The 14,881-nt window shown below is 44.3% G+C and overlaps 1 protein-coding gene across 2 annotated transcripts in view; it reads right to left on the reverse strand.

The window, feature by feature from the left end:
- efr3a (EFR3 homolog A (S. cerevisiae)) overlaps positions 1–13,874 on the reverse strand; it is a 111,376-nt gene extending 97,502 nt beyond the window's left edge. For both annotated transcript variants that reach the window (XM_085376987.1, XM_085376988.1), the window contains exons 1-2: positions 13,767–13,874; positions 13,401–13,529 (exon numbers count right to left, since the gene is read on the reverse strand). In XM_085376987.1, coding sequence (XP_085233113.1) covers positions 13,401–13,410 — 10 coding nt within the window. In that variant the 5' untranslated portion in view covers positions 13,411–13,529; positions 13,767–13,874. The remainder of the gene's footprint in view (positions 1–13,400; positions 13,530–13,766) is intronic.
- Positions 13,875–14,881: the final 1,007 nt, after the last annotated feature.

Raw genomic sequence — 14,881 nt, forward strand, 5'->3', positions numbered from 1 at the left:
TTCCGAACTTTTGGGATTAATAAGGCACAACTTTTGTATTTCATGGTGTAACTCAGCTCTTCCCCTCTCTTTCTGGAGTTTTCTGTATGTTTGAGCATTTTAATATGTTCATACATCTAAGTAGCTCTTTGAATGCCACCCATACTCATTTATACATGACACAGCAATAAGAGAATCTAGCACTCACATTTGTACAGGCACAAATCCTACAGACACACACCCATGCATGCGTGCACGCACACACACACCGTCTGCAGCTGCTGAGGCGACTGTGAGCTTCGATTCAAAAACAAAAGCAGTCAGAAAGCGTCAGGATCCCTCACAACATGAAATCTGTGCATTCGCCATCATTGGTCTCGAGGCACGTCAGTCAAGGAGCACCGGCAGCTGATTGGACGACCGAGACGAGCAGATCGATGGCCGCTGCCACGCAGGCTTCATCCCCGAGACCTGGACTCTGTCAGCCTCTCTCACTGTGCCAATGTCTCTCACACACAGACACCCTCACACACAGGAGAGGCATTGCTTATTAAAAAGAAGCTCCCTACCCGACTCGTTGTTCTCTGAATCCATCTTGTTGGAGGCGACGCAGAGGACGGCCTGCCAGGTGGACCTCGACTCCACAGTCTCTCTCTCCCTCTCCTTTTTTTGTTTCCAGCCTCGCTCGCTCGCTCCCTCTCTCCTCCCCCCTCCTCACATGCTGACACTCACCACTGACCTTGCAGTGCTCGTTTCCCCTCGCCGCCGGCAGCGGCAGAGCAGCAGCAGCTCAGCTAAACGCCGCAGGTGAAGCTGCAACGCTGCAGAGTGGCTCCAAAAAACCACGTCGGTATCATTCCCCCACCGACGGCTGAGGGGAAAGGATGCTAAAACACACACGCAGATGCACACACACTCTGGAGAGCTGACATAATGAGCGTGTGTGTTCTGGCTTTGTGCGTGTGCGGGGTCGACGGTGTTTTAATCATCCTGATTGGAGAGTAATTACGCAGATTTGTTGAGAGACTGCTGCTGAAGGAATTTGGCGTTTTTAAAAATGTGTGTGAGCATGTGCATTTACATCTGTGTGAGTGTGTGTGGGCCTCTGCGATTGTGTAACTCGGGACTAATTTTAGTTGAAGACCTTGAACACGAGGACGTTTCTCAGAAGTAAAGAACATTTCAGAAAGCTGGTGCGATTCAAAGAGAGACGACATTCAGAGCCAGGTTTTCTCTTTCACGATGATCTGCTCTTTGAACAGATCCTCACTGTTACCCTCCCGCTGTGACCGGCCCCACGGCGCTCAAGGACGACGTCTAAATGTGGACATTTGGCTGCAACCTCAGCTCCGAATGTTGAGCACAAACATGAATCGATGCTGGTTCAGGCGGTGCTGCAACCGCAGGCACGGGAGCGTTAAAAAGATGACAAGAGGACGGTTTCTCTAACAGATATTGATCCTAAACACACCTCAACATTCACAACAAGAGGCACAAACTGAAGGTGTCATCACAGCTAGCAGGAATCAAACGCAAAAAGTCGAAACCTCGTGCAGGACAAATGTGGGAAACTGCCCCAAACAAGAACTCAGAGACTCTCGGCTCCCCAGAAAACCTCGACGAGTTCTCACACCTGCCAGAGAGCCATCACCAAGAGCGCTGTCACACAGGCCTAGAGACTGGCTGCCAACCACCTGGCAAATACCTGGAAACCACTTGGCAACCAGCGGTCGCTAGGAAAATTGAACCCTATAAAATCCTTGACCAGCTTTGACGCCTGCCAAACAGCTGCTAGTGCTCGGGGTTAAAAATAACAACAGTCGTTATCTGGTTTTAGAAACATGCTTAATAAGTTTGCTGATGTGGCACAAAATGAGGTTTTAAAAAGATGTTTTCATCTATGCTAGTGAGCAAACTTATGGATTTATTCAGTCTGTTTTTAAAAGAGTTCACGTTTCAGTCCAAACAGAAGCTCAGCCAAGTTGCACTTTCAATTTCAGAGGGTTAGTGTAGACATGGTCTCGGGTTCAAGGTTAGATAGCGGAGAAACGCTTGATGTCGGGTCCTCGCGAGTGTGGAGCAGCTCGGTGCGTAACGGCCACAGATGGCTGCTGCAGATACCGTCATACCTCACACAGTCAGGCGGCTCAGGCTCTAATTTCAGAGTCAGACTGAGCTGAAAACACTCCAGACAGGCACAAATCACAGCAGCGCTCGGTCTGTTAAAATTACCTAAAACTTTTATCGCAGGGCTCCGTTTCCTGAACCGCAGCGTAGTTCAAAAGATGCAATATCAGGACTAAATGGAGGGGACAGGACCAGATTTTATTCTGTTAGAGCAGCAAAAAACAACCAAAACAAGAATAACTGGTCAATTATTGAATGAACAGGGAAGGACACAGCTTCCACTTCCACTCTTATATAAACATACAGGCTGCAAAATTAAACCTGACAGAAACTGTTAAAAATAATCTCCAAATAAACACTTTTCCATTAAGTCGCCTTTATTTTGCTCAGACATTTGCCAGAAAACACTCAAAGCTTCAGTTACTGTTTCCTGCTGCTGCTACTTTTTGAAATATTTACATATTATATTTGCTACATTTTATTAATCTTGTGTAGATTTTGTTTTTCGTTTTTGTATTTACTACTTGTGAGAGACAAACAAAACTTTATTGTTCCTGAATTTACTGAGATGATTCTAATTAGGGCTGCCACAAACGATTATTTTGATAGTCGACTAATCAGATCATCATCCACTGAACGTAAAAACGTACAGCTTATTGCACCAGCAGCATCTGCTCTTATATAACTATCATTAGCTTACAGCTTTAAGTGTTTAAGGTATGTGCTAAATAACAATAAAGACAAGATGATAGTTTGTTTCGGTGAAGTTTAATAAACTCCTTGCTAGCTAAAATATAACAGGACACTGGAGTATATTCTGGAGCATCTCACACTTCTGATAATCAGCTGTCTGCTTGACGTTTATTCAGCTGTGCAAAAACTAACTTTAATCTCAGACAAACCGATTTACTCAGGAACAAATAAAATACTGAAAAAAAAGCAATAACATTTTTAAGTTATCTAAGTGACTTATATATCATGTTTAACCTGAGTAGCGAAAGACGGCAGTGGGTTTGAAAACGATTTGCCGGGAGTCCGGTGTTCTCACGGCTCTAGTGAGCCTTGCCCCCGGCTCGCTATCGAGCTAGTGGGTAACAGACGTCTCCGAAAACGTCGGAGCGCTTTTGAAAATATGCGGTGTCCTGATAAACTGAGCAGATATTTGAGGTTTACACAGCTACATTCTCACCTGAAAATGTTAAACGTTTATTTTGTGACCCAGAAAGAATAATAAGAGTAATATTAAAACTAAGTAGCTGCCGCCATTGTTGGAAACTGAGCTGGGCCGCGCTATGAATTCTGGGATAGGTTGGGCCACGAAGTATACAACCGACCCATCCTTCAAATCTGGGGAAACGAAGGGCGTATTTGTCGGACTCTACGAATTTGGACAGTATTCGTCGTGTCGGTGTAACATAATCGGCCTACAAACGCGGGCACAGGAGGATGCGGTTCCAGAATTTGGACACAGCTAAGATACCGGACACAGCTTCTTCTTCGAGGATTAACGGCAGCTGGCATCCTTGTACATGCAGTGCTGCCATCTTCCGTTTCAGTCCGTTATTACACTCTTAAATCCTGCTACTTATTCCTGCGTCTTTTGGGATCTTACAAAGCTTAAAACGACGCGTCGACTATTAAATTAGTCGTCGACGATTTTGATAGTCGACGTAATCGTGGCAGCCCTAGTTCTGATGGTGTTTTATTAGCTTCTAGTTGTTTCTTAAATTAGCTTTTTATCAAACAGCTTCAAACCTAAAATAATAAAAATATGAACAGAATCTGAATACACACCAGCTGGGACGTGTATGCAATGTATCTCAGAGAAGATGGAGTTGATAACGAAGCTCAGCTGCACAAAACCATTTTGAACCACAAGGTGCATCCAGTATATTCCATGTGAGTCGTGCACTCTTATTAAAGCTACTGTTAACTCAACAATTACATTAAATTCATGTTAATATGACACCTAGCCGAGAGAAACAGACTTGGTCTGAGGTCAACGTCTGTCAGCTATCTGCGATGAACAAAGACCAGAAGCTAAAAATTAGCAACGTTTGGACAGTTGGTGAATTTACGCCAGTTGACACAACGTGCTCCCTTGTGACTACAGAGCTAAGGTTAGGCTAATATAAACATGCCAGCACAGGGAGGATGGAGCATGACGGTTAAACAGTTTTCAGTAAAAGTTCAAGCTCCGGGTCTCGAGCAGAGGTAAACACCATCAGGTGGCAGGAAGGCCACGCTGAAAATGGACCAAACGTCTGCGACGAGCCATCCACAGCACGAGCTTCGTTATCAACACATCGCTGATAGTTTTGGATAACGAAAAAGTCGTGAACGTGAGCTGAGCCGGCTCGAGAGCCATTCTTGGCTGACACGTTCAAACACCGTGAGCCCACAAAGCTCATTCGTACAGATGTGCATGGATCAAAGTCTCCCAGTTGTTGTGAGGTCCGTTTCTGCTTGACCTACAGCGCTAACCAGAAATGATAACAAAATGCTGACGACTGACCAGACCCCAATGACAAATCACATCACACAAAGTGAACAACTCTCTGAACTGTTACTAACATTCAACACATACATGATTTATTTAGTAGATTAACCTTTTTCTGACGTCTGTTTGGTATAAGATTAAGAATAGAGGTGTACAGAGGTATGAGGTCAGATAGCAGAGCACACGATCAAGGCTCATGTTTACATACATTAGTCAGCAGATCACATGATGATGTATGATGTTGCCCGTGTCTGTCAGTCACTCTGTTGTTCTCCAGTAAGATAACTCGTTGTTAGTTTACATATGAACCCGCAGCTACTGGAAGCTTTTAAGGTGGAAATATTTCCTACATATTATTTCATTTGAGTGTTAAGTGCTGTCATGAATTTGAGTCATTTGTCCTTACTGACTCGCACGTATGTCATGAAGATGTGAATATTACAATAAGGGGGTGGAACGGCAGCAGTATACCTATGAATACAAATCGATTGATTTATGAACTCCTTAAAGTCAAAATTCACAACTAATGTTTGTAATATTTAACCTCATCTACGACTCACTTGTATTGAAATGTTTCAAAACAATCAACTAAACGTGATTTCTTCCTGTTTAAATCGGCGTAACAGTAAATTAGATGCTGGGTTCATCACTAGTTTGAGCAGCCAGAGGGTTTTTTAGCCCCGCCCATGACCTTTTCCTACACCTGACCAAGTGAAGCCAAACATCAAACATCCAAGCAGGTCACTGCGTGGTGTTTGTAGACAGTGCTCATTTATGCCAAGCTTTAGTCACTTTGCTTATTCTAAAATAAGCAAAGTTTAGCTGTGTTTTTTTCCTCCTGCTCATTGTGTTCTGACATTCTTTCCACAGACTTCACAAACAGCCTCTCGCATCCAAAAAAGGACAGACTGCAGAGCCAGAGGGACCTCACAGCGAGCGTCTGGACCGCTACCGCGCGAGTCGCGTGTGCTCTGAAAACAAAACACCGAGAGAGGAACACGAGAGCGCCACGATGGACGGGTTGTGGTCTTTAGATACGACACTGTGTACCTTTCTAAACAACAATCTAACTGCAAAAAAAAAAATCTCTTTTAAAAACATGACGCTGAACTGAAAGGCAAGGTCTGGCAGCAAACAGCCATAAGGGAGCGATGTGGGAACTACAAGATTAAGCTGTGCCGTGAAGAAAACACTCTTCCTGTTTTCACAGCAAAGGTTAAAGGTTGGACTGACAGCAGCCTGAAATTCAGCTGGTCCATATCAAACATGCGGAGTTTAAATGTCAGCAGCCTCCTGATATGATGAGGTTCCCCCTCAGCTACAAAACCAAATACATTTTTATTCCACTAATAAATGTTAGAATATTTCCATCAAGCGACTGTACAGATGTGATCTGCTGATGATCTACAGGCTGCTTCCACACACCTGGCTGGAGAAATGAACGCTAGATGAATCAATCAGCTACGCAGCATAACCCGACCCAACCCTGCGTTTGCGAGGAAGGCGTGACGAGTTTTTGATTTGTCAGCTAGAATGACCGTCGTCTTTGTCCCCTGATCTCCAAGACTTGGAAGAACAATTTAATAAAAACTAAATCTACTTATGATTAGAATTTAGATTAAAGTCGTGATCGATGGCGACCTCAGAGGGTTAACATTATGTGGAAGCTGCACAGTCATTTTATAGCATCTGCAGTGAAAACTGGAAGCTTTGCCCCCCGTTTGGCTGTTTTACATGCTGCTGTTGTCCTGACAGAGGACTGCGGCTCAACATCTCTGTACCGACACCTGTGATACTGACAGCGACGCGTGCAAACACCCGACTACAAAACAGACCAGAAGAAAGGTGCAAAATCCATCCGAAAGTGCTGAAAAGCAGAGAGCTGGGCGTCAAACAACAAGCACAGAAAGATAAAAGCTTCCCCGTCTGCAAAGACGCAACCGGTGGGGGAAACAGAGCGAGGCGCATCTCCTTTGAAGTTATATTTAGGCCAAAATCCTCCTTTGCAGAACAAACCGTCTTCCACTGTGAATACAAATCACAGCCAACAACTGAGGGAGGAACCGTCCTAAGAGCACAGGAACCGACAGCTCACGTACAATTAGCCAGCGGAGCATCAAAACAGCACGGGCCCGCTGGGTTTCTTTCACTGCGACTCCTCCTGCATCCTAAATACTCCCGTGTTCCACCGAGGACGCAAACGGGCGACCAGCTTCTCATCCGACACAACTTTGAAGATGTGAGCGGACGGAGGGCCCTCGCCGCAGGTGGTCCTGATCTATTTAGACGCTTTTACAACGGCGTAAGCACCGACAACGCAAATAAAAGTGCAACGCAAATGGAAATAAACCTTTAAATGTTTTTTTTAATGGCAACCCTGCACACGCTAGCTGTGGCAGAAAAGAGGATTAAGTTATAGCACATCTATCATGTTAACCTTTATTCTGACACAGCTTGTAAAGTCTTCTGAACACTGCCTGATTTCTACTGATGATCTCTGAATGCGTCCTGCACTCTTCTCCGTTTCTTTCTTGGTCAAATGTTTCTCGATTCATTTTTTTTCTTTAGGGGATGAAAATCAATTAGCAGCCTGCTAATTTTAGATTGTGTAATCATCACCGTACGCTGGTGTCTCATCTTCTGAAGGTTACATTATTGCTGTTGTTTATGATTGTTTTCATGATCAATTAATCTGCCAGATATTTTTCTCGATTAACTGATGATGATGATCTGCAAAAGATCAGAAAATGGCAACAAATCCCAACAGTCTCCTAAAGGCCGAAGTCGTCGATCATCTCAGGCTGATCGTAAGTATGTTTCATTAAGCCAGGCCGCACATCGAGAAGTCTGAACCATCGGATCGATCAAGGAATCAAGACTGGGCCCGCTACAGGTACAAGCAGCTCAACAGGAAGGGAGAACCTGACCTTGTTTTTTCTTCAAATTAAAGAAAGAAACGTTGATCCCACCTGTAAATAACACAGGTGCTCCAACATTTCTTCTTATTTCTGATGTTTTTAAAGGTGTTCCAGTTCAGATTCCCTTTATAGCAGCTCTGATTTACAGCAGATTTGGTGATTCTTTTCATTCATGTTCAGAACAAAGCACCGAGCTTTTAGTAACCTTTATTTCTTTTTGCTGTCAGCTGCACCAGATCTCAAGAACTTCTATCACTCTCATTGAAGCAGTTCTCAAAATAAAGCTCCTCCAGCTTACTGCACGTGATGTTTTGTACATGATTTCCATTCATCCTGTGCCTCTTATGCCGAGTAATACTGCGGTTGTGTCCATTTGCAAAAGCGTTTACCTATGAATAACCCAAACTCGGCGCTGAACGTGGACGATGCTGCGCGGCCGTTGAATTCTGGCTGTTTGATAAATCGACCGTAACAGGGAAGCGAGTGACAGCGTTCACCAGGAATGGAAGAAACACATTTAAAAAGGTAAATATCACAAAAAAACATCTGAAAATCACAGACGATGGCTGCAGTGGACACTTTTAACAATCTGTTTCATTCAGCTCTTCGTATGGTAGAATTTCAGGGGTTTCTGTGATTAGTCAATCTCCACTAATAACCCATGTGTAACTGTTTAAGATGGTTCACTTATCGACACTGGGCCAAAACAATTGGAAACTAAGACCTAAGACAGACCCAAAACTCCTGACTTCTTAAGACAAGCTGGTGCTGTTTGCTCAAAGCCTGCTGGTACAATCGATTTATAGCCAGTAGATGAAGACAGTTTTAAGGCAGGGTTGGTAAATGTGGCATCAGCAGACCTCCTGCAGCACTGGGACCAACCAGGCACTCTGCCAACATCCAAAGAAGTGACGACAGCATTATGAAAAACATTAGGCTTCTGGGGAGCGAGCAGAGGTGCTTCATCACAGAGCCGAAAGGCCACACGTAACTGTTTAAAGCATCGTTTAGTGGCTACAAGAAGACGGGCATCAGGATCTGAGTGGTAGACTGAAGCGTCCTCTTCAGATCACCCTGAATATAAATGTCTCTGCATAATAACAGGAGAATAAAAAATGTTTCCCATCAGGAATATTTCCATTTATCTCCACTTATCTCCCCGTGCGCTTATCTGACTGTTCGTTCAGACTTAAAGAGCAGCAGCAGCACAGGGAGAGGCGACAGCAGCGACGGCGGGTTTGTCCTACATAATGACTTAATTGAGGTGGTTAACACTTTGAGGATAATAAGAGCCTCTAGACCACAACACACCCAGGAGTGAGAGCTCTGGAAATGGAGCAGCGCTCAGAAAAATCTGTGTCGACTATAAATGCCAACAGAACTGAAAATGAGCCAAATCAACACAGTTTTATCCACTTCCTGTCTCCCAGTGGCTCAGACGCACACGCCTGATTCAACTTTGACTGGGTAGGCTTGAAGCCAACCCTCCTTTAAGCTAGCTGTCTTCTGATTGGCTGTCCCTTGCAAACCGTGGGAATGAGATGACCATATTAGCGTCATTCCCTCGCAATGCTCCGATACTGAGTGTTTAAAGCAATCTGAAGCCTTGTACCTACACTGATGTCATAACTTGAAACTTGAGCCATGTTTGACATGGAATTAAGGAAACGTGACACCGATGCTGATTGGACGAGACTTTGGTTGGATGTACATGAGCATGGAGGGATCGTCGTTGAGACGACAGCGAGTTTGTAACGTCTGCTCCAGAATTCATGTGAAAAATAAGAAAAAAGTGACATCACCGCAGCTGCAGCCTGTTAGCATCTCCCTGTGAACCGACTGTTTAGCGAGCGGGGGAGGGGAGCAGCACATTCCTTCGCCCAATTAGCAGCCAAACAGAGGCGAGAATGAGCTGCGAGCGTGAAAAACTAAGGACCAATCACTGACGCCCACCGTCTGTCTGGGAGCTCGTTTTAGAATAAAGTTATTTTAAACTTGGCCGTTAAATCGTTTTAAAATAAAGTGAAACAGTCACAAAGCGCTGTTTGTTGCCGACACCAACAGCACGCATGACTGAGACTCTTCAGTGGGATGCGTAACCATAGCAACCGAGAAACCTGAGCTCTGTAAAAACTGAGAACATTTTCATTTTTATTATCACAAACTGATCTGATTAACCCTCAGAGGTTTAGTCTCGTTTTGTCTCATCTTTATCGAGTAGTTTCCAAGTAAATGTAAATCCCTACTTTTATTCCCAGCGTAGGCCTTTACTTCAATCTGGAGTCATTTATTAAGGAAGTGTAAATCACAATATTATTATTATTAATAATAAAATATTATAATAATTAGTTCAGTGCTCTGAAGTGCTGCGTGTGTCCAAACAATGTTTTCACCCTTTAAAAGTGGAAAACTTTTAATGTTAAGTTAAACAAACATAAGGAGGGACGTTTGGGTCCAGCAAACACATGCATACATACATACATACATGCATGCATGCATACATGTATACACGCACCCCTGCGCGGCTCCTTCAGCCCATCGGGGATCGATGTTGAAAGCGTCACATTAACACTAATGCAATCAGCAGTTTACCACCAGGACTAATTATAGAGCAGACTCGAGGCCTGCAGGGATGCAGAGTCCTTGAAGCTGCAGATGCTGTCTGCAGCAAAACCGCCAGCATCCACACACATCAGCAGCCTGAAATACCACCTCCGTCTCCTCCTCCTCCACCACCAGCACCAGCTACTGCTCCAAAGCATAATGAGTCCGTCTGGGGGGAGATTGTTTCTTGGCCCGCAGACTCGTTTCTCATCCTACTTGTCTCAGCAGCCAAGTGGGTTTTTAGGAGAGAAACGATCTGCAGTAAACAGCAGCTGGTTACCTGCCAGAGCTGCTGCTCGAGGAGGAGAAAAGGCGAGGGCGCCCAAAGTCCAACTTTCCCAAAATAGAAACAGTCAAGACTCCGCACACACACACACAGAGTCTGAAATCACGTATCGCTGATTCAAGATTAAAGGGGTTAAAGTGAGGACAGAGAGTAAGAAGGACAAGAAAAAAACCACTGCAGCAGATCACAGAAACCTCGATGTGTTTTTAATAAAAAGACTGATTTATTTTATTTGACTTCATCTTTAATGTAGCAGATAAAAGATGAGAGTTACAGAGAGCGAAAGAAGAAAAAAGCAAAACAAAAATGCTGAATTTTAAGATGATAAACTCCAATGTCGAGAGGTGTGACTCACTCCACCTACAGCCGGCAGAAAACAAAAATCCTGTCAAATCCCTGAGAATCAAACTTTAGGACTTCCTCTGTGATGAATGAGACGGGTTTTCAAACTCAGAAACAAGTTTTCACAGCAGAAAACTTAAATCCATCTTCTGCTGCTTCTCTGCATCTGGGCAGCAGTCCAAGCAGAGAGACCTAATCACTCCAGCATGTCGTGGGTGCCCCGGGCGACATCCTGAACCACCTCACCCAGCTCCTATCAACGTGGAGAAGCAGCAGCTCTACTCTGAGTCCTTTAAAGTGATGGAGCTCCTCACTCTGTCTCTAAGGAAGAGCCCAGACATCCTTCAGAGAAACTCATTTCTGCAGCTCGTATCCATGAGCTCTTTCTTTCTATCACTATGCACAGCTCGCGACCACAGGTGAGGGCAGGAATCACTTCATCAACAGCCCTCTCTATACCACCACAGACCACCCCGACCTGTCTGTCACCGTCTGCACGAGGAAAAGAAATCCCTGAAACTATCAGAAGTTCACGTGTGACTTCTGCTGCGTTCTAGTAGATGTCATCAATCCATGAAATCCAGAAGCACCACAGCTTCTTTCCAAATGCTCAAACAAACAAACAAACAGCACTTGGACGGGTTTCATCTGGCACCGGTATCTTACACTGGAAGACGTCTCACGCATCCAGTGTGCTATATGAGAGCTGTTTTTATGTTTACACATGTTTTATTATTTACTTGAATACACCACAAAAGTTCAATGACAATAAATCCTTTGTGATGCCGACAGCAGCTGCGTCATTTCCACAAATCAAACTTTGTGGGCTGGATGCAGAAAATACCGTGAGGGGGGAAACAACAGGAAAAAAGCATCTGGATTCATTTCTGTTAAAGGGACCCAGTCGTCAAATTGCCTCTGAGACTGCCTGACTGATGCTTCCTCTCTGCAACACACTTCCACAAAAACCCATAATATTCCAGTAATCTAATGAAGTGGACATCAGGGATTCAGCTGCGTGTGCATGTAGGTGAATGTTTAGGTCTGTCGATTGAAAATTAAGATCAATTCCTCCTTAATAAATGATTATGTTGAAACCAAGCTGACATTACAACTGCACCAGTAGTTACACAGCTGCTGCAGAGAGCAGTGATTTACATACAGGAGGAAATACATTCGTGTAATAAAGTCTTCAGTCATGGTGGTCTGAACTTACAGACACTGACAATGAAGTTTGACCAGTGTTCAGCCAGCTTAGGAGTGATAGAGTCAGGCTGGCTTCAGGCTACAAACAAGTCTGATCTTCAGAAATAAAGTGCAGCTTATTCACCTGGATGATAAAATAATGTTTGCAGCAGAGCAGGAGGAACAGCTCAGAGAAGCTAACTCGTGCCATCTCCTACGATTTATTCCTGTTTACAGCCCTGCTCTCATCATCGGCTGCTTTTCATCACATCAGAGGGTTAAACTCCACCTGGCCTCACAGGTCTGACCGCACCTTACACGCACTGGCAGCAGGAGTGACTCACAACAGCATTCAGAGGAAAAGCTTTAGATCAGAAATGATACTCAGCTATGAGTTTATATCAGCGTTATCACAGTTACTGCACGGCTCGAGGCAACGCTTGATAGATTTAGCCCACATCTCATCCTTATTTCTTTCACGGCACAGAAGCAGTTACACCCAACCGACAGGCGATGGTGAAAAGAGAAGGACGCAGTCTCCATTTTTAGATTTAAAAACGACTTGGATATTTTATTTGTGGGGCTTATCCTCCACCGAGCACCTTGTTTTGGTGTTTTTCTTGCTTTTCTTGCACCACATAAAAGTTTTTTCTGTATTGAAAGGCATTTTTATGTTTATTCGACAAAAGCAGACAATGGATGTACAAGTTACCACCCAAGTTTTCCAGTGGACACTCCCTACTGACGAGGACAATGATTCACTCTGAACCATGTGATGACATATCAGGCCCTTCCTTGTTAGATGTTGTCAGTAATGTTTTTCTGGAGTCGTAACTTCCAAACATTCTCTTGTCAAAACTTTTTTCTTCCTCGAGACCAATCTTGCTGAGCTGAGCAGATCTCGGCTGGAACTGAACTAAACAGCAAGTGAGTTTGACCTTTTAGGGATGGACAAAAGAGCTGCACTGTCGTAATATTCTCCATATTCACTGAAACTTAAATCATAACTGGGTTTTTTTTTTTTAAACAGTTAAATGAATTAGGGCCTTTGTATGTCAAAAGTAACAATCTGCAGCTTCTCAAATTAAAAAAAAAAACAAAACAGATTATTTTGCTTCTAAACTGATTTGAAGATATGTGTTACACTCTATAGGTGAAACGTGTAACAATCTGGACTAAAAAAAAAGATTCTCTACTTTGAGAAGCATTTTAAGGATGAAGATCATCAATTAATCGATTGATCCGTCATTTGCGGGGACTACAGGTGACACCTTAAAAATCCCACAGTGAAACAGTGACCATGAACACACCACCGCACTTTTTTTAGACAGCCATTTACCGTTGTAACAATTAGCCCAACACTTAAACGCAACACTGACACACCGGACTGTAGGGATAGCTGTCAAACATGTCAGCACACACACTCACACTCATTGACACACACCGACATGCAGCTTACCGGCTGGCATTTCGGTACCGATGTACCGCAGTCCCCGTGTGTGTGTGTGATCGTCTGCCGAGCACCGACGGATCCGGGCTCAGTTAGTTAGCCTCCATGTAGCTCCTTCCCCGGCTGCTTTCTCTTTACCTGTAACGGCAGAAATCACCTGACTGTGGCTTCATAAGACACCTTCAACAGAGAGGCCGGGAGGCTCGTTAATGGGCTAAACAGGAACAGCGGTGTAAACACGGACCGTCCGGGAGGAATTAGCCCGGGAGAGGCTAATGTCTGCGGTCCAAACGGCTGCGGAGGGTTTACGGAGCGGAGACAGGCGGGAGGGGGACGTTAGGGGGAGAGAGTTGAGACGGTAACCGGTGGACATACCTGTGAGGAACCAGCAGCAGGAGGGCTCGTCAACTCCTACACATTACTACAGTGCTTCCTGCTTTACGGTGACAGATAAACACGGAAGTGTGTGTGTAGGAGCCAAAAACCGCCCCCGCTCTACATATGCTGCCTGCTCACCGGGACGGTGCTAATTATAGCCGCCTACGGGACCCCGGAGCTCACCGCAGAGGGTCAGCGATGCGTTTTTAGCCATGATGGAGTTCAGTCATGTTACCATGAGCTCATTATGAGATACATCACCTCAGCGCATGCTGGGTTTAAGTATGAGGGTCCAAAACGAACACACACACTGACTGAATATTTACATGATTATTTACATTTCAGCCTTTTAAAAAAAAAAAACTATGAGAAAGCACATGGGGACAGTGGGAAAGAAAAACTCCCTTTCAACACAAAGAAACCTCCAGCAGAACCAGGCTTAGGGAGGGCAGGCATCTGCTGTGATCAGTTGGAGGTGGGGGAGAATACACACTGTGAAAGAGAGCCAGAGATGAATAACTAATGACTGAATGCAGAGAGGTGAATTAACACAAAGAGCCGAGTCAAGATGTAAAATAGTCACAAAAACTAATTTTGTGGTTATTTTACTATTTTACTCATCACATTTGGAAACCACTATGAGCATTTTGGCTGCTGTCATACTTTATGGAGATATAAGTGTTTGACCCTATTTAGATAAATGGGCCGAGTGTTTATCAGCTAAATTATAAACCATACAGGTCTGCACACACTCACACTGCTAGGTTATCCACTTACTGCTAAGTAACAGACTATTATACTAGAATGGCTCTCATCAAATTTGAAGCACAGACTGCAGCACACAGACATGGTTGAAATGTCCTGTGCAGGTGAAGCCCAGCACACAGGTAGAAGCAACAGCTTTCTGTTTCTAACCTGTCAATCAAAGTGGCCACGCCCCTAACTTTAAGCCTTACCATTACTGTCAGTAGAGACCTAAAGTGGTTTTTGTTTGTTTACTTTTGTAGCAGGTTGTAAACATGTTTATTTCTGCTGTAAAGTTGGGAATCCATGAGGACTAGGTTGGAGGCAGCCCCTAGTGGACATCAGAGGAAGTGCAGTGTTTGTCATGT

Source organism: Diplotaxodon limnothrissa, linkage group LG18, assembly GCF_057381915.1.
Source record: "Diplotaxodon limnothrissa isolate DT_005_m linkage group LG18, D_limnothrissa_male_GT1.1, whole genome shotgun sequence".
Classification (NCBI taxonomy): domain Eukaryota; kingdom Metazoa; phylum Chordata; class Actinopteri; order Cichliformes; family Cichlidae; genus Diplotaxodon; species Diplotaxodon limnothrissa.